This window comes from Schistocerca cancellata, chromosome 1, assembly GCF_023864275.1.
Source record: "Schistocerca cancellata isolate TAMUIC-IGC-003103 chromosome 1, iqSchCanc2.1, whole genome shotgun sequence".
Lineage (NCBI taxonomy): Eukaryota > Metazoa > Arthropoda > Insecta > Orthoptera > Acrididae > Schistocerca > Schistocerca cancellata.
The window spans coordinates 319,382,762-319,407,204 of NC_064626.1; the positions used below are offsets into that span (position 1 = coordinate 319,382,762).

Here is a 24,443-nt window from a genome sequence, read left to right on the forward strand (position 1 = left end):
TTAGCCAGCTTGTTGAATCGGGTGCTATCCAGATTTTTGGGGAATTCAGATGTGACAGTGGACCTAAGTAGGACTGTGTGGGAATGTGAGGGCAGGTGAACTCGTCTTCAAGGTTCTGGTTGACCACATCTGTCCAGCACAAGAGAAGACTGTCATCTTGTTCACCAAGTACACTGTAACCCCCCCACACATCTTCGCTTGCCATCCTAGAACAAATAATGAACTCCGTGCAATGTGCTGTGTCATCCTGCACCATTGGTCGGAGATTAGCAGCCAAACTAGGGAATTACAGTCCCAAGCATAGGTTGCCATTAATCCACAACACAGACAGCTGTGTTTGGAGTGGTGCCATGACCGGGAAACACATACCACGGATGAAAGACATTGAATTGTGTTCAGGAACGAATCACGATTATGGACTACTCTGGATGACCATCATCAGCGTGTATGACAGCGACCTGGGGAGAGGTCCCATTATTTCAGTGTTTCAGAGAAGCAAAGCAGTGTTACTTGTGGTGTCATGGTGTTAGTATTTGTGGGAACTCTTATCAGCCCAACAGTACATCACGTACATCCTGCATCCTCATTTGTTACGTCTTATGGAACAGTATATGGTGCCGTTTTTCAACTGGACAGTGCTTGTCCATACATGGCGTGTGTCTCTTATGAACTGTCTGTATGGTGTTGAGGTACTCCTGTGGCCAGCAAGATCCCCATATCTGTCCCCAACAGAACATGTATGAGTCCTGCACGGATGTCAACTCTGTCCCAGGATCTCGAGGACCAGTTACAACAGTTGTGGGTTGACTTGTCTCTGGAGAGGATACAACAGTTTTATAAAAAGCTTCTAACTCAGTCCCTGCTAGAGGGCATGTTATATTCTACTGATAAGTTCTTTGTAAATTTGACTCTTTTGTAATCACTGAAATAACGTACACAACCTCTGAAGCCATGAAGTTTCTTTTCATTTCCTCTTCCCCTACTGGGTGCTTCACGTTTTTAGTCAGTCAGTGTAGGAGAGTAATTAGTCAGCAAATATTCTTATTTTACATGCCTCTTACAAAAATTGTAGCAATTCTTCGTAACGAACAAGACAGATTTCTCCCTTTTACCATTCCTCAGATGGCATCTAATCATCAAATCATTAATAATGTTGCTTACTTCACTGGTCTTTGTTGGTTTCATTTGAAAGTTACAAATTTTCGGAATTAAATTTTTTTAAGTTACCATTTCTTTTTGCAACAGGTACTGTGGCTTGATAAGGATTGTTACCCTGTCCCCTCCCATCTTCTTTGCATTGTAATAGATTTAATTACCAAACTAGTCATTCTTTATAATTCTTGTAATCTGGAGTTACTCATTTGCTACCAAATTTTCTGAGCAGTAAATGCAGAAATGTCTGCATCTGTGTACATACTCAACAAGTCATCGTATGTTGCATGGTGAGGGTATGTTGTACTACTGCTAGTTTCTGCCTCTGTAGCTGAGTGGTAAGCATGGCTGACTACCACACAGTTTGCCTGGGTTTGATTCCTGGTTGGGTCAGAGATTTTATCTGCTCAGGGACTGGGTGTTGTGTTGTCATCATCATTGCTGTGCAAAAATGAAGTCATATAAAAAGACTTGCACAAGGTGCCCAAACAAACCAGGCAGGCTCTCCTGGCCAGTAATGCCGTACCTTGTACTACTGCTAGTTTCTGCCTCTGTAACTGAGTGGTAAGCATGGCTGATTACCACACAGTTTGCCTGGGTTTGATTCCTGGTTGGGTCAGAGATTTTATCTGCTCAGGGACTGGGTGTTGTGTTGTCATCATCATTGCTGTGCAAAAATGAAGTCATATAAAAAGACTTGCACCAGGTGCCCAAACAAACCAGGCAGGCTCTCCTGGCCAGTAATGCCGTATGATTATTACACTTCATTTTCCACTGCTAGTCATTGCCTTTCCTGTTCTGCTCACAAATGGAACAAGGGAAAAAATTACTGTGTATATGCTTCCATAAGAGCCTAGATTTCTCTTACTTTGTGATTCTTACATGAGATGTACATCAGTGGCAGTAGGCTTGTTCTACAGTGTGTCGCAAATGCTGGTTGTCTAAGCTATGGAGAAAGTGTTTCACAAAAAGAACTTATACTTCTACCCAAGCATTCTTATTTCAGTTCACAAAAAAATTGCATAATGTTGATCATATAGCAGCATACCTCCAAATTTCTTCAGTGTATTCCTTTAATCTGACCTTGTGGGGATCCTAAACACTTAACGAGTAGTCACGAGTGGGTTACACAAGTTTTTGACCCCCAGGGGGCTTGCCGCTCTTTGGCAGATTTGTGCTTGGCACTACAGGACCCCAGCCTTTGCAACATCTTTCCCCTTCCACGCTGCATGTGTATTCTCTTGCTATTCTTTTTCCCCTTCCTTGGGGAACATGTCTGTAATGTGTTCTGCATTTTCCGTAGCCTATATCAGAACAGTCTGTACACTGTTTATCATTGCTTTTTTTTTTTTTTTTTCTTTCTTCGTTCCCCTTCTCCTATCCTTCCTCCACTGTGATGTTTGAGGTTCATCTTTTTCTTCTTCCTCTCTGTGTGCCTCTGAAGGGTGGCCCATGCATCTGATGCATAACAGGTGAATGGGTAACATTTAATTCCCACCCCGGGTCAACAGGTAGAGTTCTTACATACCCCTTGGTACAGGCCAGGCCAGGCCCGGCCCGGCCCAGGGACGGGTGATTGCGTGAGCTGCTACCTTCCCAAATTGTCAATTTTTCCCCCTGTCAGGTGTTCTGGGGTGTGAACAATCACCTGAGGCAGGTGCGACCCCCTCTTAGCAGGGCCCCCAGTTGGAAGGAGCGCGTCATCACAGAGACGTTGGTAATTGTGGGGTATTTTCTTGCAATGAGCCAATCATCTTCTTCATAGTCGATGTCTACTAAACATAATGAGGCTAACGATTCAAAGACCCTTATAGTTGCATCATGGTTCCTCGTGGTTTCACATACTGAAGATGGTCATTCGTTTGCTATGGTAAATCCATTTATTACTCAGAAAGGTGTTGATACAATTGCTGGCACTTTGAAATCCTGTTCTCATTTATGCAATGGCACTTTGCTTTTGGAGACTGCTACCGATTCTCAAGCACAACAACTGCTTGCAGCTTCGCTCATCCATGCCTGTCCTGTTCGTCTTAAGGCCCATCGAATGCTGAATGCTTATTTACACTAGGCTGCTCGATGGTTTGACTGAGGCAAAAATCCAAATGTACCTCACTGTTCAGGGTGTCATTGCAGTCCATAGGATGATGAAAAAGGTGGGTGCATCCTTAGTACCCACATGCGGTCTTTTTCTCTCTTTTGAGAGTGTGTTGCTTCCGTCAAAGATCAAAGCGGGCTGTGAAGTTGTCACAGTCCGATTGTACATTCCGAATCCGATGCGCGCTACCAGTGTCGTCATTACAACCACACACTTGCATTTACCCTCTACATCTCCTTCTGGTACTGGTGAGGGGAGGGGGGGGTGTTATTCCTTGATGTCATAACACATGTCCTCTTATCCTGTCCCTTCTTCTTGCTAGTGTTTTCCACATATTTCTGTTGTTGCCAATTTTGTGGAGAGCCTCACAAATGCTTTGATTCTCTTCTTTTCTGGTTTTCCCACTGTCCATGAGTCTATTCCACATAATGCTGTGCTGCAAATATTCATTCTAGGACATTTCTTCTTCAAATTAAGGCCAATGTTTGATATTAGTTTTTTTTTCTACCAGGAATGCCCACTTTGCCTGTACTAGCCTGCTCTTTATGCCCGCCGTTCTTTGTCCATAGTGTGTTATTCTGCTTCCAAGATAGCAGAAATAATTCACTTCATCCACTTCGTAGTCTCCAATATTGATTTTAAGTGTGCACTACTCTCATTTCTGCTACTCATCATTACCTTTGTCATTCTTCAGCTTACTCTCAACCAATATTTTGCACACATTATATTGTTCATTCGATTTAACAGAATTCTTCCTCACTTTCAATGAGTATAGCAATGTCATCAGTGAATCTTATTCATTGGTATCATTCTTTTCCTTATAACAGCTTTAATGAAACACTGGGACATACTTGAAGTTAACATCTCTTCTTTCTGTCATATTATCATTATTTATCAAACATTGTATTACCAAACAAACACTTCTTTGCCACCAATCCCTCCAAACAAGGCCAAATGAATCCCAACATTGAACCCTGCCTCTCAGTCCACACCAGCATCCAACTGTAATCCCCCACCAACTAACCAACCTCTGGTCACCTTCCAGGAATTCTTCATCTCCAACTTGGCCTCCTCATCCTTCCCCAGGTCCTTTCTTAAGAACACCAGTCTTTCAGCAGAAGAAAGGACAGCCATACACAACTTCAAAACAAATCCTTATCTAATCATCTTAACTGCAGATAAAGGTTCCACCCACATCATTATGAATCACAGTGACTACCTGGCAGAAGATCTCTGCCAGTTATCTGACTCCTTCACCTATAAACTCCGGCAGCGTGATCACATCCCATAAGTCCAACATAACATCCAATCCGTGCTTAAAGCCTTAGGTACCACCCACAGGGGGTATACGACATGGGAGATCTGGGAAAAACCCGGGAATTTTTTCATTTGGGAGAAAACTGGAAAAAAACCAGGAATTTTTTGTGTTTGTAGTTTCAGTTAAATTTTTATAATTTTGACTGGTAAGAACCAATACTCTTAGCGAAGGATATTATTGTATCCTGCTACTGCAGAAGTAAAACACGAATGAGAGAGAGAGAGAGATAGAAAATAAGAAAATAAAACGTACACTACAAAGGAAATGCGCCATATACAACCACAAAACCCTGTGCTCATACAAGCATCTGCCAACAGCAAAATGTGTCAAAGGCTTTAGGAAGACTGTACAGTGCTCCATAACAACAAATTGTCTCCATTGGGTGTGTGTGATGTCACAACTGTTTACATTAGATCCGTTTGAGCAGTTGTGAGTGGGCTCAAGCGCATGAGCGGTTGAGTTGTGTATGTGTAATACCTTCTCCCGCTTCTGGCTACAGAAGTGTGGCTGTATAAGCAGTAGCAGCAAGCAGCCAAATGCTACCCGGAAAAATTTTGCTGGCGCGCCCAAGCTGCCAGATTCACACTTGTGCAACAGTCCCGGATCTAGGTGTGAGGGGAGGGGAATCATAAGTTGATTTTTGAATGCGTGCATAGTGTATGTGATGTCTCTGCCAGGGAATCCCTGTCACATCTAGAAATAAACTTTCCTGCATACAAAAGGGGATGGGGCTATACAAGCTGAGCGGAATAAAGCTGAACAGGTGTATGCCAATCACTGTTTGTTCATGTGGCTGACTGGGTTTGCGAATGATAGTGTTGTTATAATTACTAGTGAAATCCATAGATTCAGACTACCAGAGTGGAAGTAAACCACTAACAGGAATAACAGGTAAGAAAGATTACATATTATCTTCTTGGTGTATCCAAGAAAATGAACTTTTGACAGAATATTTTTGGCCAGACTGCTACACTAGTAAAAAGGGCCTGTTGTAGTCCCCGGCTAGCAGCTGCCTAAGTTCTATTCTGAGAGTAGTGCAGAAAATGCATTGTATGAACATGCAATAATGCCTAAACGGAGAACAAACATGGGGTAACTAACTGGTGATTGTGGCAGGATTAGGGAAGTTAAACGGAGAATAAGTTTTGACACAGGAAGGAATAATTACAGAATTAGTGATGACAAGATTCTTTGTTGGAATGAGGAAGGACAAGAAACTGGGACATTACACAAATTATGGAAGAATATGATGATTCCAAATTTATATAAAAATTTCGTACTACTACTTTTCGAACTCGAGCTTAAGAAGCTGGAACGTATAAATGAAATTTGAAATGATTTCCTAACGTAAAGCTTTTTGCTTGTAGTAGGTACTTCGTGAATTATATTGTGTCATGTTATAAAAATGAACATTTGTGCCAAAACAGTCTCGCTTATTTGATGTGTGTTACAATTGCTGCAATGTTAGACAGGCCTATTTCATTTGATGTGTGTTACAATTGCTGCAATGTTAGACAGGCCTATTTCATTTCATCTAGCTGACAGTGACAAAATAAATGTAATCAGATCGAGAAACCAACCAGTCTTGGGTACTATTTGTATTTACAATTTTTTCAGTAATAGACAACACCATTTCGATTTTTCATGTAGCAAAACATTTGACGAACTTTGATGAAGTAATAGATTCTTTCGCAGAAAGAAAAGCAAGCCATGTAAAGAGGTAGCGAGATTAGAGAGAAAAAAGTGCTAGAACATAAGGATTGAAGAAATGTTGTACTGTCTTGCTTGTCTCTTGCCTTTACCGGTTTTATGTATCCTATATTTAATTTTATGTCAAACAAAACAGCAAGTTATTAGCTAACAAGCAATAAAGAGTGCAAGTTTTCTGGAGTCCTTGTTCTCCCAGTTACAAATAATCCCATCAAGTATTAATTGCTCTTTTTAAAAAAAAGAGGGACAGGGTGTCAAACAGGTCGACTAGGAGCAGGAGAGGCACCACAGGGCATTTTGATTTACACTGCCCCGAATATATTTTGATGGCATCCATTACATAATATACACGGCTGAATCCACAGAGCAAAATACAGTGAGGTGCGATAGAAGAATGCTATGTGAAGAGGCGAGGTACTGCACTTTGGCACGCGTAAGACCAAGTAACATGCCTTACATTTCCTCGAACACATATGTTTTATATATAAGACATCTTCAGAAAGATGTGCACTACAAAATGAACATAGTTTTCAAAAGTTGGTTTTTTTTAATTTTTGGCGTCCTAGCTCAAAAGCTCGAGGTAAGAGGGAGCGGGGGGTGCTGCTATCTAGTATTGCCCCGGTTTGGAAATATTGTAGATCTTGGGGTGATGCACAGAGCAGTCTGAGTTGTAGTGGGGAACTGGGTAGTCTCAACGTGACCCGTGTTTCACGTTTAGAGGTTTTGCTGTTTCCTCTTTGTTTATTGCTCTCATGTCAAATGAAAATAAACAGATTTCTGTGGCTGGGAGCTATCAAATGAATTAAAATACATTCACATAATTACAGAAGGCTAAAATATATTATTTGTTTCAGATTTTATTTTATTTCCACCCTCCTGACAGTCAAGCATTAACCGCCTTGCAGAACAATGAAGTTATTTATGTCGGTTTGCCAAAGAAATTTGGCTTTTATTAATCTTTTCCACTGAGGCAGTCAATTTCTTTGAAACAAAGTATTGGCTAGTTTCAACTGTTCACTGCATTTCAAGTGGACGTTTTTGTCTTCTAGCACGTATGGCATTATGCCATGATAAAAACTAAACATGAGAAAATACTGTACTGGTACTCTGACTGGACACACGACTGTGCTCTTTAAGCCGAATTATGCATTTTAGTATGGTTCACAAAATTCCGATGGTCTTGAAGTATCCTCTGACATCTTGTTTCTTTCTTTACATTATGTAAGATCTTTTAATGTTTTACATGTACGAACATATGGGCCTCCTGCGTTTTCGTAGTATTTCTAACAGGTCGCGGAAAAATAATGCGAATGGTGGTTTGAAAAACATTCAAAGTAAATTTCCTTTTATGCAAGATGAACTATATATGAGAATGTACGGTGAATTTCTTAAATTACAGACCGTTTGACTTTCATTTAAAAATCAACTCTTTGAGGATGACCAATTAGAAGAATTTCGAGCCTAGATCCGACATTTATGTCATTATGAAAAATTTTACTGGCACATTTAGGCATCGTATCTTAAAAATGTAACAGGCGCAAAAAAGATCAACATTATATGTGGAAACTTAGCTTCTCTTGCCGCTTATTAATGTTTGAGACCAATATTGTATGTGAAAGCTTTGCATTTCTTATAACAACACTGTGTATATTAATTTAAACAATTAACTTTTCTTATTTGTGTGTTCGTGCTACTTAACAGTGATCTTGCTATTGACTGACTACATCATGTGTCCTATGCTGTCATCGGCTGGCGAGATCATGTGACATGAGCTACGAGTGGCTTACTAAAGCACACCACAATCTCAATTTAAATGCTTCAGAAAGTAACATGCGGTGTTTGGTGGAATTCGAATTTATACCTTTGTAATACGAAAATATGCAGCGTACATGTTGATGCACATCAAAGATCTTTCCAAAAGGTGTTTCCCCCTCCCCGTTTCATTTTCTAATTCTACGCAGGCAGTGTATAAAACCATAACCATTCAAAGGACTGATAAGTTTTCCAGTGCCGGGGAAAGTATTCCCTCACTTAACTAGGAAAAAGTCTATTTTCACCTGGGAGGAAGTGTATTTTTAACCAGGAAATCCAGGGAAAATTCCAGGAATTTTTTTTCATTGTCCGTGTATACACCCTGCAACCAGAACCTCTCTCCTGAATCCGTATCCCTCCTGACACATGTGACACTCCACACATCCACCTTCTACATGCTCCCCAAAATCCACAAACCTAACAATCCTGGATGGCTCATTGTGGCAGGTTATTGTGGCCCCTTTGTAAGAATTGCAGCCCTTATTGACCACCACCTCCAACCAATTGTCTGAAGTCTCCCACATCAAAGATACTAATCACTTCCTTTACTGACTACATCATCCCTGCTCATCACTGTTAATGCCACTTCACTATATACAAACATCCCTCATGCCCATAATCTTGCCACTATTGAACACTATCTTTCCCAACTTCCTCTAGCTCATTCTTCATACACCTTACTAACTATATTCTGACACACAATTACTTCTCCTTTAAGGGGGAGGTATAAATACAAATTAGTGGCACATCCATGAGCACGCACATGGCATCCTCCCAGGTGAACCTGTTTTTCGCCCATGTAGAGATGTTCCTTGTCTCCCAAACTGCCAAACCCATAACTTAGTTGAGATTCATTGATGATATCAACATGATCTAGACTCAGAGCCAAGACATTCCTTCACAGCCTCAACACTTGCTTTCCCAACCTCTTCACCTGATTCTCCTCCAAACCAGTGTGCCTACTTCCTGGATGTTGATCTCTCCTCTCTGATGGCTCCATCCACACCTCTGTCCAACATTAAATCCGCCAACCGTCAACAGTGCCTGCATTTCAACAGCTGTCATCCCTCCCATAACAAAGAAGCCCTCACAAACAGCTTGGCCACCTGGGGACGGCGTATCTGCAGTAGCAAGAACTCCCTGGCCCATTATGCTAGAGGTCCCACTAAGGCCTTTGCAGACAGGCACTATCCCCCTGGCCTAGTCTGCAAACACATCTCCCATGCCATTTCCCCACATCCACAATGCTCCCACCTGCCCCAAGTACCAGCTACGTACAAGTGCCCCCTTTGTCACCCAATACCACCCCAGATTGGAACAACTGATCCACATCCTTCGTCAGGGCTTTGATTACCTATCATTATGGACTGAAACAAGGGGTATCATACCCAAGATACTTCCGCACCCTCCTTAAACTGGTATTATGTCACCCACACAACCTCCACAACATCTTTAATCCATCTCTATGCCACAGAGATGATATCCTTGTGGAAAAACCATGTGTAAAACCTATCCAATCCACCCATAAGGGGTTGGGCCATCTGTGAAGACAGCCATGTCATACACCATCTCTGCTGCAATCATTGCATAGCTTTTCATATTGGTATGACTACCAACCAGCTGTCCACCCGGTTGAATGGCCACTGCCAAACTGTAGTCAGGAGCAAAGTAGACCACCCTGTGACACCACATGCAGCGGAACAAAACATTCTAGATTGTAATTTCTGCTTCACAATATGAGTCATCAAGATCCTCCCCTTCAGCACCAGCTTTTTGCAAAGTAGACCACCCTGTGACACCACATGCAGCGGAACAAAACATTCTAGATTGTAATTTCTGCTTCACAATATGAGTCATCAAGATCCTCCCCTTCAGCACCAGCTTTTTGGAACTGTACTGATGGGAGTTATCCTAAGAACACATTCTCTAGTCCTGAAATTATCCCGACCTCAGCCTGCAGTAATCTACTGTCCCCACACCCTCCATCCAACAGTTTCTGCCTCCTCTTCCCTATCACAACCTCCATATTCATGTGCCGCAACCTCATGTTGTGCTGCCCTCTGCCAATGCACCCACCATCTTTCCCCTTCCCTGTTTCTCTCTTTTTCACCCCCCCACCTCCACCCCCACCTCCACCCCCACCCCCACCTACACCAAACACCTACAAACCTACACCTCCCTACTCCACAGTCTCCTGCACTACACCAGTCTGTCCTCATGCCTCCGTCTAGTCCCTGCATGTTCTGGCAAGTCAGCACTCTTCTCTCACCCAGCCTTACCTTGTTATCCCTTCCCCTACCCCCCTTCGCCCCTTCCCGATTGCTGCTTTCACTCCACGACAGTTGCGTTCTGGACCTAGCTGCTGGAGACGGGGGTCTTGTGTGCATGAGGTGTGCTTGCTTGTGTAAAGGGGGTACCAACAAAATGCTATATATTTTCAAATTGTTTACACAACAACCTAATCCCCTTCAAAATACTGTTCATTATGACTAATACATTAGTCATGTCGGTGCTTCCACTGTTCGAAACCTTTTTTGTTGTCATCTGTAGAAATAGCTGAAAGCTCCTCTCTAATTTATTTTTTCCTTCCCTTCTTCAGTGTTGTCAAATCGGTGTCCTTTCATGCTCCTTTTCATTTGCAGAAATAAGGAAAAGTCACATGCTCTTTGACAGAAAATCTGGATCAGTTTCAGGCTGTTGTTTCGAAACATGACATGTTTCAACGCAACATTCTTTTTGATTGTCAGTCAGAACCCGAGGAAGAAACTTAGCAGCATCCCTTTTCATTTCCAGATCTCCCATTAAAATTCACTGAACAGAGCTCCAAGGTAAGCCACTAATCTCTGACTGTTGATCAGTTGTCTGTTGATGGTCTGTGAGCACAAGCTACCAAATTTTTTCAATATTGTCACGTAGAAGAAAGTGTAATTAGATGAATTACAAACACTAACTTCACTTAACGAAGGTTTATTCAGCACTTGCACGTACAAGAGCACGGAGCAAACTGCCTCTGGCCAGAACCCATACGGTAGAGAGACAGTCAGCATTTTGGTGTTTTCTTACACTTTTGTACACTATGGCAATGTCATACTCTTGAAGACGTAGTGCCCACCTGGCAAGGCATCCTGTTGGATCCTTAAGACCTGTCAACTAACAAAGTGACTGATGGTCTGTAACAACTGTGAATGGCCTTCCATAGAGATACTGTCGAAATTTGCACATGGCCCAGATCACAGCAAGACATTCTATTTCTGTAGTTGAGTAGTTTCTCTCGGCTTTTGTAAGTGTCCTAGAAGCATAGGCTATAATCTTCTCTTTTCCCTCCAAAATTTGCTCCAGAACAGCACCGATCCCATACCTACTGGCATTTGTGTATAGTTATGTACGTGCTCCCTCATCATACAGACCAAGTGTAGGGTCAGTTGTCAGAGCTTTTCACAGCACATTGAAAGAGTCTTGTTGGGCACCACCCCAGATAAATTTAACATTGGCTTTTAACAACTCTTGGAGTGGCCTGGCTTTGATAAAACAACGGTAATAAGAACATAATCCGAGGAAACTTCTCACATCTCTAATACTTTTTAGGAATAGGAAATTCTGTTATAGATCTCACCTTTTCTGGGTCTAGTTGAACACCTTCGTTTGACACAATGTGTCTAAGTATTTTGATTTCATTTGCTCCAAAGAGACACTTTCTATGATTAAGTTTCAGTCCGCCTTGTTGGAGACACTTAAGAATGGCCCTCAGTCTTTTTACATGTTCATCAAATGTCTCCGAGAACTCTATAATGTCGTCTAAATAACAAACACACATCGTCAACTTCAGGTGACTTAGAAGATTGTGCATCATCTGTTCAAAAGTTGCTGGTGCATTACACAAACCAAACAGCAGGATCTTAAACTCATACAGGCCCTCAGGGGTGATGAGTGCAGTTTTCTCACAATCAGCCTCATCTACTTCGATTTGCCAGTATCCCGAGTATATGTCCACGGTTGAGAAAAATCTAGTGTCTTGCCAATTTGTGGAACGGGGTATACGTCCTTTTTAGTTATCTTATTAAGCTTCCTGTAATCAACACAAAAGCGCCAACTGCCATCCTTCTTCCTGACAAGAACCACTGGTGACAACCATGAGTTCTGAGAAGGCTGAATGATGACATTCTTCATCATTTTCTGTACCTCGTCGTGAATTATTCGACATTCCATTGCTGACACACGGTATGCTCTCTGGCTTATTGGTTGATGGTCTCCAGTGCTAATCCGGTGTTTCACTGTCGATTTGTCTAATTTGCTCTTCACTTGTGGATTGAATCATTCAGAGAACTCTTGAAGAATAGCAAGTAGCTTCTTCTGCTGTTCCTTAGTGAGATCTGGCGGTAGTTGAGCTAGAAGATCTTGTCTCATAGTGGTAGTGCCAGTTTCGCCCACAAACTCGGCATGGGAGGTTTCTGTGATGCTCAGCTGTTCGGCAATTAACGGCTCAGCATTTGCAATTCACATGCATCTTGGAAGGATCTGTGGTTCTCGGTGACAGTTAACTATCCACAGTTCACCGAATCCGTTCTTAAACGAGACGACAGAGGCTGGGATGGCCAAGTTATTCTTCAGTGGTATGCTTCTCTTACATTCCACTACAAGATCCATGGGTTGATGCATGGCATGACACATGACAGTTACCTTTCTAGTGCTGACTGCAGGAATGATCACTTCATCCAGCACACACAGTCTCCACACACTCGGTTCCGCATCTTCCTGTCCACAGTATCTCATCTCATCTAGCATAATCTTCAAGTGACCACAATCTATAATTGCCTGAGAAGCTTTCAAAAAGTCTAAGAATGACGTCATGACTACACTCTTGTAAGACGATGAATTCTAAGGGCTGTGTTTGACCACTTATACCCATACAAATGACACATCTTCCTGTAGGTTTTCCATATTTCCCATTAGCCACCTTCAGCAGAGATGTTTTTTTGTCGACGAATATGGTTTTGTGCAACTGGCGACAGTACTTCTCCAAAATGACTGAATATGATGCTCCAGAGTCCACAATAGCTTGGCTGGTCGGCCATCCATGAGAATATCGACATAGTTTCCTATCGTTGTTGTGGTGATCGATGGCGGAGGATTTTTCTCTTCGACGGCCTCACCCCCAAGGAAGGTCACACCCTTTAGTTTTCCAGGTTTTGGCAGCTAGGTGATCGGCTGGAGCTTTTAAACGGCGATGGAGACCTTGATCAGCGCGTTGAGGAGCATTCTCTCCAGCAGCTAGCTTGCAGTGATGGTGACCAGTGTCGTTCCGCACCCATATCTTCTTGTTCATCTTCGTTGTCCCAGAGTTGGCAGGCTAAGATCGGTCTGTTGTCTTCTGGCACGGGCGTCATCAAATATCCACCGTCTTTCTCAACAATAGCACACCACATGTCCCGGTCGTTTGCAGTGGAAACATACTGGTTAGTGTCTTGGGTCCTCCAGACGTCAGTCTTCCTTGGTGCCCCAACAGGTTCTTAATGCGGCATTGTAGGAACATAACTTTGCCTGGGTCTCGACTTTTTCACCGTTTTAAAGGGAAATTAAGGACGAGAGATTGGGTTCAATGTATGTTCCATTTCCACCCTTATGACCTCTTGAAGCATCTTGGCTTTTTGCTCGCCGTGCAATCCTAGTGCCTTCTGAACTTTCTCTCTCACTATCTGATGAAGAACACTTGTGAAATCAGTTCCTTCCTCCATCGCAGACATTGATACGATGTTTGGAAGCCGTTCAAACTTCTTGTATATAATTCTTTTATGATGCATTGTCTTGATATACTGGCACCATTTTATGAAGTCGTCTACTGTCGAAACCACCTTCAGGAGTGGGGCTTGATACATATACTCAGCAACACCCTTCATGAGATGTGCAACGTTATCTTCCTCCTTCATTCTGTGATCCACTATTTTACACAACTCCAATACGTCTTGGATATAGGATGCTGTAGTTTCTCCTGGATGCTGTGACCTGCACTTTAATTTATCTTCAGCCTTGTACTTCTGTCATTGAGTGTCGCTGAAATACTTGCGCAGTTCCACGTGGAATACTTTCCAGCGTGTGAACTTCTCCTCGTTGTTCTCATACCATTGCTTGGCAGGGCCCTTCAAGTAGAAAAATACATTAGCCAAATACAAGGTGTCACACTATTTGTTAAATTTGGATATACACTCATATACCTTCAGCCACTTGTTTGGATCATGGTCATCATCACCAGAGAACCCGGAAGAATGTCTCATGTGGTGGCACACAGTTGCTGTCATCATAACGTCCTCTTCATCCCCGATAGATTGCGATCTATTGAATAAGGCTCGAACTTGGGTTTCTCGCCATGTAAACGGCGGCTCTATCATGGCCTGATGGGAACCACTGTGTTGTCGATAATGTGCGCTATCACAAATTCCAATACCCGGCACCTCCACCAGAATAATGTCACATAGATGAAGGTGTAATGAGATGAATGACAAACACTAACTTCACTTGACAAAGGTTTATTCAGCACTTGCACATACAAGAGCGCGGAGCAAACTGCCTCCGGCCAGACCACATACGGTCTTTACAGAACATTTCAGTACAGTGATTCTTGACATTTGTGGATGCTTCTAGAATGTACTCGAACTGAATAAAGAAATTAAAATTTTACAGTTCAGGTGAGTTTTGAACTCACTGCCCTCCATGCAACAGTCTAGTATCATAACCTCTACACCACAGTGACTGTGCTACTCACATTCTTCTGCGACAATATTTTCGTTGAATTGGGAAGTTGATGGACGTCCAGAATGAGGTTTGTCCTCAGTTGACATGTCGCCATTTTTAAATAGAGCAAACCATTCATACACTTAGTTTTTCCCATGGTGGCAACTTGATAAGATATTTTCAACATTAAAACAATTTCAGCAGCATTTTTAGCGAGTAGAAAACAAAATTTCACAGCTGCGTGTTGTTCACTTAAATTTGCCATCATAAAAAAATGAAACAAAAACAAAACAGCGCTAACAATAACAATCACTGCTGATGAACAGAACATTCCAGGTCTACAACACGGGCGGCACTGAACAGGCAATGAGTTGCACTATACATACCAAGCTGCAGAAATGCATACTGCACAAGCTTTCCCCACAACATTATTCTGGTTGTTTTCGGGTATCCTCTCGTATGTGTGAGTTTTCTTTTTTGAAAATGGGTTTGGCCTAAAGCTAAATAGTGTAAAAGTCTTTTCATTGTGCTGTCTGCAACTCAGTGGGTCATCTATATGGTGAACTGCAATCTATCCTTTTTCTTGTATTGTAAACATTTTATTATTTTTCTTTCGTCTGACTCAGCACTTCTTTTTAATGATCCTGGTTACAACAGAATATTAAGTCATTGGTGCTTCCCTGTTTGAGTTTTATATTCTCTCCCTCAGTATTTCTGTTCTAAGTGAAATGAAAATTATATACATCATATGTAGCATCAATTTTCTTCATCATGTCTACCATCTTTAAAACTGATCGTCTTGTAAACTGTTGTTAAGTGATATAAATGGAGCATCCAGTCCTTGATTATTGCTGTGCTGAGAACTGGGTGTATAGCAATGGTTAGGTTTGATAAAATCTTTTTTTAATTCCCTTAAAGATGGACTTTAGTCTGCCATTATACCACGTCATACAGTTTTTTCATATGAAGATAAAAATTGAAGCTCGTGACGGATAAGGACAAAAAGTACACATAAGCTGTTTGAATCGTATTTAGATTTTCATGACAGTCCACTGTCTCATGTTACAAGAACTGTCTCCTAACTGCCAGTTGAAGGTGTTACTTATAAATGATGATTATGTCCAATATATGGTGAGCATTTGAAGACAAGGAAGGAGTATAGTAATGTAGGCTCAGAGTAACTCTATTGCAGTAATTTTTACAGGCAGATCTTCTTTATAATTAAAACATGGCACAATATAAAAACCTCTTTCTAACAGAAAGAGAAATGAAATCATCAGAGGAGACAGTAGAAAATTGTTCATAAAATTTACACAAATATCACACTTGTGCATTCATCACAAAGATATTGTGACTGTTGATTCACTATGAAACAGAGGAGAGAAGTTCTTTCAGTAGCATGATAGTTTTGGCATTCAGTCTATAGTAGTATGTATGGTTTCAGGCATCACAAAGATTTGTGAACTGTCAGTTTTTTGAGGTGTGATTAGCATACATTATTGAATTACAATTTCATTGGAGAAAACAGCGATTTGTAACAGTTTTGTGGAAAGTAATAGACAAAAAAGTACCTTTAAAAATGTTGTAAAGTACAATACAAAAATTCTTTGTTTTTTTAAAAGTAAGGTATCACCATACAGCGGAGATGCTGAGTCACAGATGGGAACAACAAAAAAAGACTGTCAAACAAGTAAGCTTTTGGTCAAAACTGCCTTCATCGGAATTACATAACGCTGTCTCTCTCTCTCTCTCTCTCTCTCTCTCTCTCTCTCTCTCTCTCACACACACACACACACACACACACACAGTGAATGCCTTTTTGACTGGAAGCTTACTTTGTTGACAACATTATTTTTGTGCTTATCGGTGACTCAGCGTCCTTACTATATGTTGAGTAGCAAACTGTCCTTTTCATAATACTGTAATTACTACTTTACTATTTCAGAATGTCACTTTATAATTTTTTCATTGAAAAAAAAAAAGTTTTAATGCAGATATTATTTGTATGCAGAAATAAATTGTGAAGTTGAGTTGCAGACAGGCACAATAAAAAGATGTACGACTATGGTTTCTGCCAAAGCCTTCTTCAAAAAAGAAAGGAGAAAAACTGCTCATACACAACACATTTCATACTACAGCCTGACTGCAGCTGTTTCATTGAATGAAAGCAGCAATCAGGAGTGGTGCAGTGAAGAGGGAGGGATAGAAAAGTGTGGGTGGGGAAAGAGGAGTGTGCTGACTGTTGGAGCATGCAGGGACTAGAAGGCGGCAGGATAAGGTTGCCAGGGGCAGCATTGGGAGGCTGTGAGCGGAGGAGAGGAGCAGAGAGGGGAAAAGATTGGCGGGTGCATTGGCAGAGAGTGAACACAATGCTGGTGACAGGATGCAAATTGGGAGGAGGTTATAGGACAGTGGGGGTGGAAATTGTTGGTTGGAGGGTGTGGGGACAGTATGTTATTGTAGGTTACGCCGGATAATTTTGAGAGCGGAGAATGTGTTTTTAGGATAACTCCCATCTGTGCAGTTCATAAAAGCTGCTATTGGAGGCAACTATCCAGATGGTTCAGGTTGTGAAGCAGCAGTTGCAATCTAGGATGTTTTGTTAAGCTGCATGTTGTGCTACAGGGTGGTCCACTTTGCTCTTGGCCGCAGTTTGGCAGTAGCCCTTCATCCTTGTAGACAGATGGTTGGTAGTCATACCATTATAAAACACTGTGCAATGATAGCAGCAGAGCTGAAATATGACATGGCTGCTTTCACTGGTGGCCCGGCCTCAGATGGAGTAGGATAAGTCTGACGAGTGGAATAGGAATTGCTGGGTGGGTGAATTGGGCAGATCTTGCACCTGGGTCTCCAACAGGGATATTACCTCCGTGGCAAGGGGCTGGGATTGAGAGTGGCATATAATTGGACTAGGATGTTGTGGAGGTTGGATGGATGATGGAACACCACTTTAGGAATGGTGGGAAGGATCTTGGGTAGGGTGTCCCTCATTTCAGGACATGATGGCCCTGGCTAGGTATGTGGTTCAGCTGTTCCAGTCCGGTGTGGTATTGCCGTATTGGTTGTCGAAGAGGGTGTTCCTATCCAGTTGGTTTGTGTGATTGGTGGGATGATGGGGGCTGTTTGGGGGCATGGCACAGGAGCTCATTTGTGAACTAGCTAGGGAATACTTCTCATTGCTGATAAGCTGTTGCCAGGTGGCCAGGCTATATGGGAGGACTTTTTTGGGGTGTGGAAGGGATGGCAGCTGTCAAAATTTACATGGAGGAGTCATACTGTTGGTAAAGGCCTTCCACCAGGTAGTCATTGCAATTCATAACAACAGCGGTGGAACTTTTGTCTGTAGGTAGGATGATTAGGTGAGCATCTGTTTTGAGGCTATATATTCTTCTGCTGAAATGTTAGTGTTCATAGGGAAAGGGCTTGGGGAAGTATTGCGTAGCCAAGTTGGAGGTAAGAAATTCCTGGGAGGTTTCCAGGGGTGGTTAGGAAGGTGGGGTGGGAGGGGGAGGGGGGAATACGATCATGGTTGAAAGGTGGTATGAACTGGTAGAGGCAGATTCAGTGATGGGATTAGGTTGGCTTTGGTTGGAGAGATTGGTGACATGAAAGCGTTTCCATTGCAGGAATCAAGAGAAGGAGCCTATGTTTTTGACAAGTCCAGCATGGTTAAATTTTGGTGTAGTGCTGAAGGTGAGGTGGGTGGATAGGACTGAAACTGAGATTTTTGTTGGAAATGTTAACAGCAGTGTTCTAGGATTGTCTAAGCTCTTGATTAGGTAGAGTATTGGTAGGGAGTTTTGGGGGAGGTGGCAAGTTTAAAAGGTCACTTAGGCAGGGTCTAGGTGCTACGAGGATTTTGAGGAGGAGAAGGAACACTGTAGGTAGGATAATAGTACACCCAAGAACCAGCTACATAGGAGTGCCCCCCTTTGTCGTCCAATAACACCTCTGACTGGAACAGCTGAACAACATCCTTCGTCAGGGCTTTGATTACCTGTCATGATGCCCTGAAATGATCCCTTTGGAAAATTCAGGTGCAAGATCTGTCCAATCCACACAACCAGCACTCCCCATTCCACTCCTGTCACAGCCTTATCCTACCTCACCAGAGGATGGGCCACCTGTGAAAGCATCCATGTCAGATACCAGGTCTGCTGCAATCATTACACAGTTATATTTTTATATTGGTATGACTACCAACCAGCTGTCCATCAGGATGAATGGCCACCACCAAACTGTGGCCAAGAGCAAAGTAGACCCACCCTGTGGCACAACATTCAGCTGAACATAACATGCTAGATTTTAATGGCTGCTTCATAACACGGGCCATCTGTATCCTCCCCTCCAGCACCAGTTTTCCTGCTCCAAACCTCCTCTCAATTCAAGTCCCCATTGTATTGCCTTCTGCCAATGCACCCACCTGTCTTACCCCCCCCCCCCCCCCCTCTGTTGCTCTCCTTTTCCACTCCCTGCCCCCCTCCCCCTCCTGCCTCCCCCCACAGCCCCACAACACTCCAACACTGCCCCTAGCAACCTCATCCTACCGCCTTCCAGTCCCTGCATGCTCTACCAGACAACACTCTTCTCTTCCCCCATCCTTACTATGCTATCCCTCGCTGTTGCCTGCCTCGCTCTTGATGGCTACTTTTCTTAAACCTAACAGTAGCAGTGTGGCTAAAATGGCTGGAGGTAGCGGTCATGTGTGCCTGCTTGTTTGAGTGTCTCTGTGTATTTCTTTCTTTTCTGAAGAAGGCTTTTGTTGAAAGCTTGCCGTGTAACATTCTTTTCGTTATGCCTGTCTATAACCCAACATGTGTTCTCAATGGAATCTTTCCGTTTATAATTGTTGATATTCCAACCTGGATTTTCCACTGTTTGATTTTGCAATTAATTGTAAGTTATCTGCTGGAAAGGGATGGGGATAATTTTCTACTGACAACACTATTTATTTCTTACATCTAATGAAAAACATTCAATGGGCTGTACAATTTAGTGCCACTAAAGTATGAGATACCGTAAATTAGAATTGCGTGGTCTTGTCCAACTTTTAACATTTTATACTGACCCTCTCTCTTTCTTTTTTTCTTTACTTTCAGGTGAAATCAGTGAAATCTGGCTCAATATTTTGGTCCTGTATGACTGCACTATCATATTTTTATATGGTGAGTATTAAGTTGTATCATTTACATCAGTTTTTTTGAAATGATTTTATTATACCATTAATAGTTTTAGGCCTGAGCCCATCATCAGATGCTAGCATTGGCTTCTTGCAAGTTCCACATTTTTATCTTCCTGAAAAGTCCTCCTATACATATAATAGGACAGAGGTTTGACTTTCTTTTACAATTCATACTTGTCAGTGAACTAGTAATGGTATAATAAAATCATTTACAAAAAACTTGTTGCGGTATAGCCTGCAATGTAATTTACAAACAGCTGTTGTGTTCTCCAACAAAAATGAATAAAAAGTTAAGCGTACTGTTTTTCTCTGATAAAGAACTTTGTTTTAAATCTGTAAGGATTACTGAATTAAAGCATTAGATTGGAGGAAATTGATTTAATATATTGAAATAGTATTAAACTTTGATGTAGGCTACTTATTTCATTTAACTTTACTTTTTCTGATCATTTGTTTTATTTAACTTAATTAACTGGGTTGAAGTGGAATGTTTGAAACTTATCTAGATTGGTTAGAAAAACATCAGGCATACAGAAAAACAAAGTTTTTGGTTGTCTTCTGAAGAAATACTTTTAACGGAAGGTAAGAATAGTGTTTTACCAATACTAGGCAAGCTTTCTCTGAAAACCCTACAGTAGAAAAAAATCAGCTGATTTAACTTATTTTTACCAAGTCTATATTGAACAAAATGTTTTTGATGTGATTTGTTATATAAAACCAGTTAATGAAAAATACACCCAAATTGTAAGACTGGAATACTGAATGCTGTTATTGCATTCATTGCAAAATCCTTGACATTATCAGAGTTTTCAATTGCTGGTGAATCTGTTCCTGATTTTTCTTCTAGAGCTGCACTAGACATTTCCAGAGGTTCTCCTAGTTCAATGAATTTTGTCAGCTGATGAGTCAGACTTCAGGGAGCAGCATAAATGCTGTGAAAAGGGGGCATGGTAAAAATTTACACGTGATCGACAGAGAGAATCTGTGTCAGGAAAGCATGAAGTGAAGTTTTCCAAAACCAAAATTTTATCTGTGATGAAGAACTACTGTCCACAGTAATATGGAGAAGCCATGGGGATGCAAGGGGATAATTTTAGCAGAAAAAAAGGCGCCACAAAGCATAGTGATACATGGACAGCAACTCTACAGAACTGATAGATAAAACTTATCTTTGATTGGTGATAGTTCAGTAGTTAAGTTTTATCTTTGAGAACGATTATCTCTGCTGATCATGTGTAAACTTATACCACGCCCTCCACCCTTCCCTCTGCCCCTCTAATTGTTTTTCACATTGTTTGTGGCTCTCTCCAATGTCTGACCCATCAGTTGGCAAGACTCAGTGGAACCAAGAGCTCCTCTGAAGAAGTCCAGCACAGCTCTGCACAAAGCGTCAGGAATGAAAAAGTTTCAGGGACCAAGATCCTTCAACCCAAAAGATCAACCAGCAGCAGAGACATCTGGTCGTGGAAGACTTCATTTCATATTTAGAGTTCTTGTTATGTTTGACTGTCACAGGTAAGAACAAAGAACTGTAATTGTAACTTTAGAAATAGGAAAATGGGTGTTCCATACTTTAGACTTTGAATTAGCATTGGAAAGATGAAAAATACAAATGTAAATTCAGGCAAAAATGGAGGAAAGTGGTCTGAGTCATGATTATTTTAAGTGAAACAAATTATTGGTAAAATTTGGAATAATGAAGATAACAGAATTCTTAATGAGCTTCTGATGTGATATGAGTACAGAAGAATTTTCAGCCGTCATTTTATTGGTCTTTGCGGCGTGCTTCACAAGAGAAAGGTGTGGGTGTATTTTTAGTGTTTTCAGCAGCTATGTGTATTTTAAATACATAATTATGGCAGTAGAAATATAAGTTTGTTTTTGTCCATGTAGCTGACCTTTGAAAAGTTTGTTGATTTTTGTTTTCATGTCATACAGTTGTACTTGTGGGCCAATTTTGCAGTAACTTAAGATACTAGATGAACAGGATTGAAATTTACATTAGTGATCATGATTAGGCTTTCCAATGTTTCCCAAAATTTCTAGAGGCTAATGTTGGGATGGTTCCTGAAATAACACAACAGCTGATTTTATTCCCCTTTGTTGTCCAATGCAAACATATGGTCTGTTTCTAATGAGTTTGAGACCATTAAAATGTGGAACTCTAAGCTACTTTCCTTTCTTTTGAAAGTCCCTCTCAACCTTTTGTGCACACCCTTTGCTCCCCTCCCCCTGTCACATCTAAGTGTAGTACATAATGTGTTGACCATATCTTTTATTTTGTTGTGAGTATTTATTTTTTGATTACTAATATTTAAGTCTTCATCTTCAGTATTTAATGTTTTGTTTATGTTACATAAAAATTTCCAGGTTTCAGCTTGGGGTGGATACGTTTTTATTATAAACCTAATACCTCTTCACGTTTTTGCTTTACTGTTAATGGGGCGATACTCAAATCGCCTTTTCACAAGCTACACAACATTTTACATCTTGGGGCTTATCCTTAGTATGCAGATACCATTTGTTGGCTTTCAGCCAATTCGTACTAGTGAACATATGGCTGCTACAGGTCTGTGGATTGAATTTAATATTTTCATTAACTTACAGTCAGTAAATAATGTCTGAATTTGAGAAAATGATTTGATTGATTATTTCTTTCAGGTGTATTTGCTCTCTTAATGGCAGTTGCATTCTTGAAATACCTGCAGAGTATTCTGTCAAAGGCAGAATTCAAATATTTCTTCACTGTGTCTGCCCTGGCGTCTGCTGGAATTGTTTTTTTAACAGTAGTAGGTCTCACTTACGCAGGAGTAATTGCTCCTTGGAGCGGAAGGTAATCATTGAAGGAAATAATTGCTTCTTTGTTACAAACTATGCTTCTTTGTTACAAACTATTTTCTCATAAATTTATTGTTAATCATTTTGTGTTGAGAGGTTGATATTTGTGTATTTTGACTTATAGTAATTACTGTGATATGTGAATGCAATTTTTTTCAGTTTGTATCAGTCAGTTATTTTTAATAGTGTTGTGTTCTCCCTCCCTCCCCTCCCCCTCCCCCCTCCCCCTCCCTCTACCTCCCCCTCCCCCTCTCTCCTTTGAACTCAGTTATAAATAAGGAGTTGCTCAAGCAACCGCTACAGTCAGTTGTGCAGGACAATAGAACTTTTTACATATAACAGAAGAAAGTGTGGTTCATAGTTAGTTTTGGTTATGACTTATGCCATGGAGAGTAATTTATGTTATTGAAATGGCTGATGGATCCTTAAAGCCTATAGGGAAGCTACCAGTGTGCTGTAGAGTATGCAGTTAAACAGGATAACACTAAAGTATATCAGAATTGCTGATTTTGTGTGGCATTATCATCTTTTAGTAATACACTGCATTGACATATTGTGACATGCTTTCAGGGTTTCAGGTTCATAAATATCAGAAGATAGTAATGCCATGCTCAAATAGATAATCATTGTCACTTCTTTGACATCAGGATAATAAACTCTCTGCCTCAACTAAGTCATCATTTGCCAGGAATACAGTCCGCAGGATGAGATGCAAGGGCTAGAAAATGAGTGATGTCACTGACTGGTGACAAGTCATTGAAAAATAATGGTAATTCCAGTTGCAAAATAGTTTTAGATGTCATAGATGGTTGTATTATGAGAAGTAAGCGCCAGGAATGTTTTAAAATTTAGAAAGGAAAGTCAGTACATCTGCAGGTATACACGGTGAATCACTGTGTACTGTGTGGCAAAGGATACTTTGTATTTACAGAATGTTAATATTTCTTCCCAGTCCATTCAGGGAGGAATGACTTACTAGACACCAGTTTGCAAACTGTTACATGTTGATATGTCAGTATTGAAATGACAATATCAAATTCCAGTGTTTTTATTTTGCATTATATTTTTTTGACAATTTTCGGTAAATATTTGAAATCATTGTTTTGGAATTGTAGTGGTACAGTAATTTTACTTTCACTGTGTGAAGGAGTCTTACTACTTTTTGAGGTCTCATCGTGTCCAGTCTTTCCCTTTGACTGTGAGATGCAAATATAGGTGGCACAAATTAGTCTGATTGCACTGGGGGCTGGCAGTGTGAATGGAATGACAAAATTAGCTATGTGGAGAAATAGCACATGAATTGGTTTAAAACAATTTTTAACACAATTAGTGTGCTATTTCTTCACATCAGCATTCTTCAAAAGCAGTGGCTCAAAATGATGTACAAAAATCTAAATGAAAAGATTGGTCTCTGGTGTGGGCGAAGACGTGAGGGGAAATGCGGACATAATTGGCACTTGGCACTACAACAGAAACTGCAACATTTAACTTCACCACATGACTTTGACATTACAGCTGCTAGGTCACTGGTGTTGGCAGAAATGAAAAAAACAGGCAAGTTGACATGAAGTGTTCCGGACAAATCCGATTTGTGACGAAACTGAACC

General features: G+C 41.1%; 1 protein-coding gene across 1 annotated transcript in view; it reads left to right on the forward strand.

Annotated features, from left to right (window-relative positions):
- LOC126172989 (dolichyl-diphosphooligosaccharide--protein glycosyltransferase subunit STT3B) overlaps positions 1-24,443 on the forward strand; it is a 92,652-nt gene that overhangs the window by 15,781 nt on the left and 52,428 nt on the right. Inside the window, exons 4-6 of the mRNA XM_049920921.1 lie at positions 19,916-19,981; positions 22,369-22,567; positions 22,660-22,831. Coding sequence (XP_049776878.1) covers positions 19,916-19,981; positions 22,369-22,567; positions 22,660-22,831 — 437 coding nt within the window. The remainder of the gene's footprint in view (positions 1-19,915; positions 19,982-22,368; positions 22,568-22,659; positions 22,832-24,443) is intronic.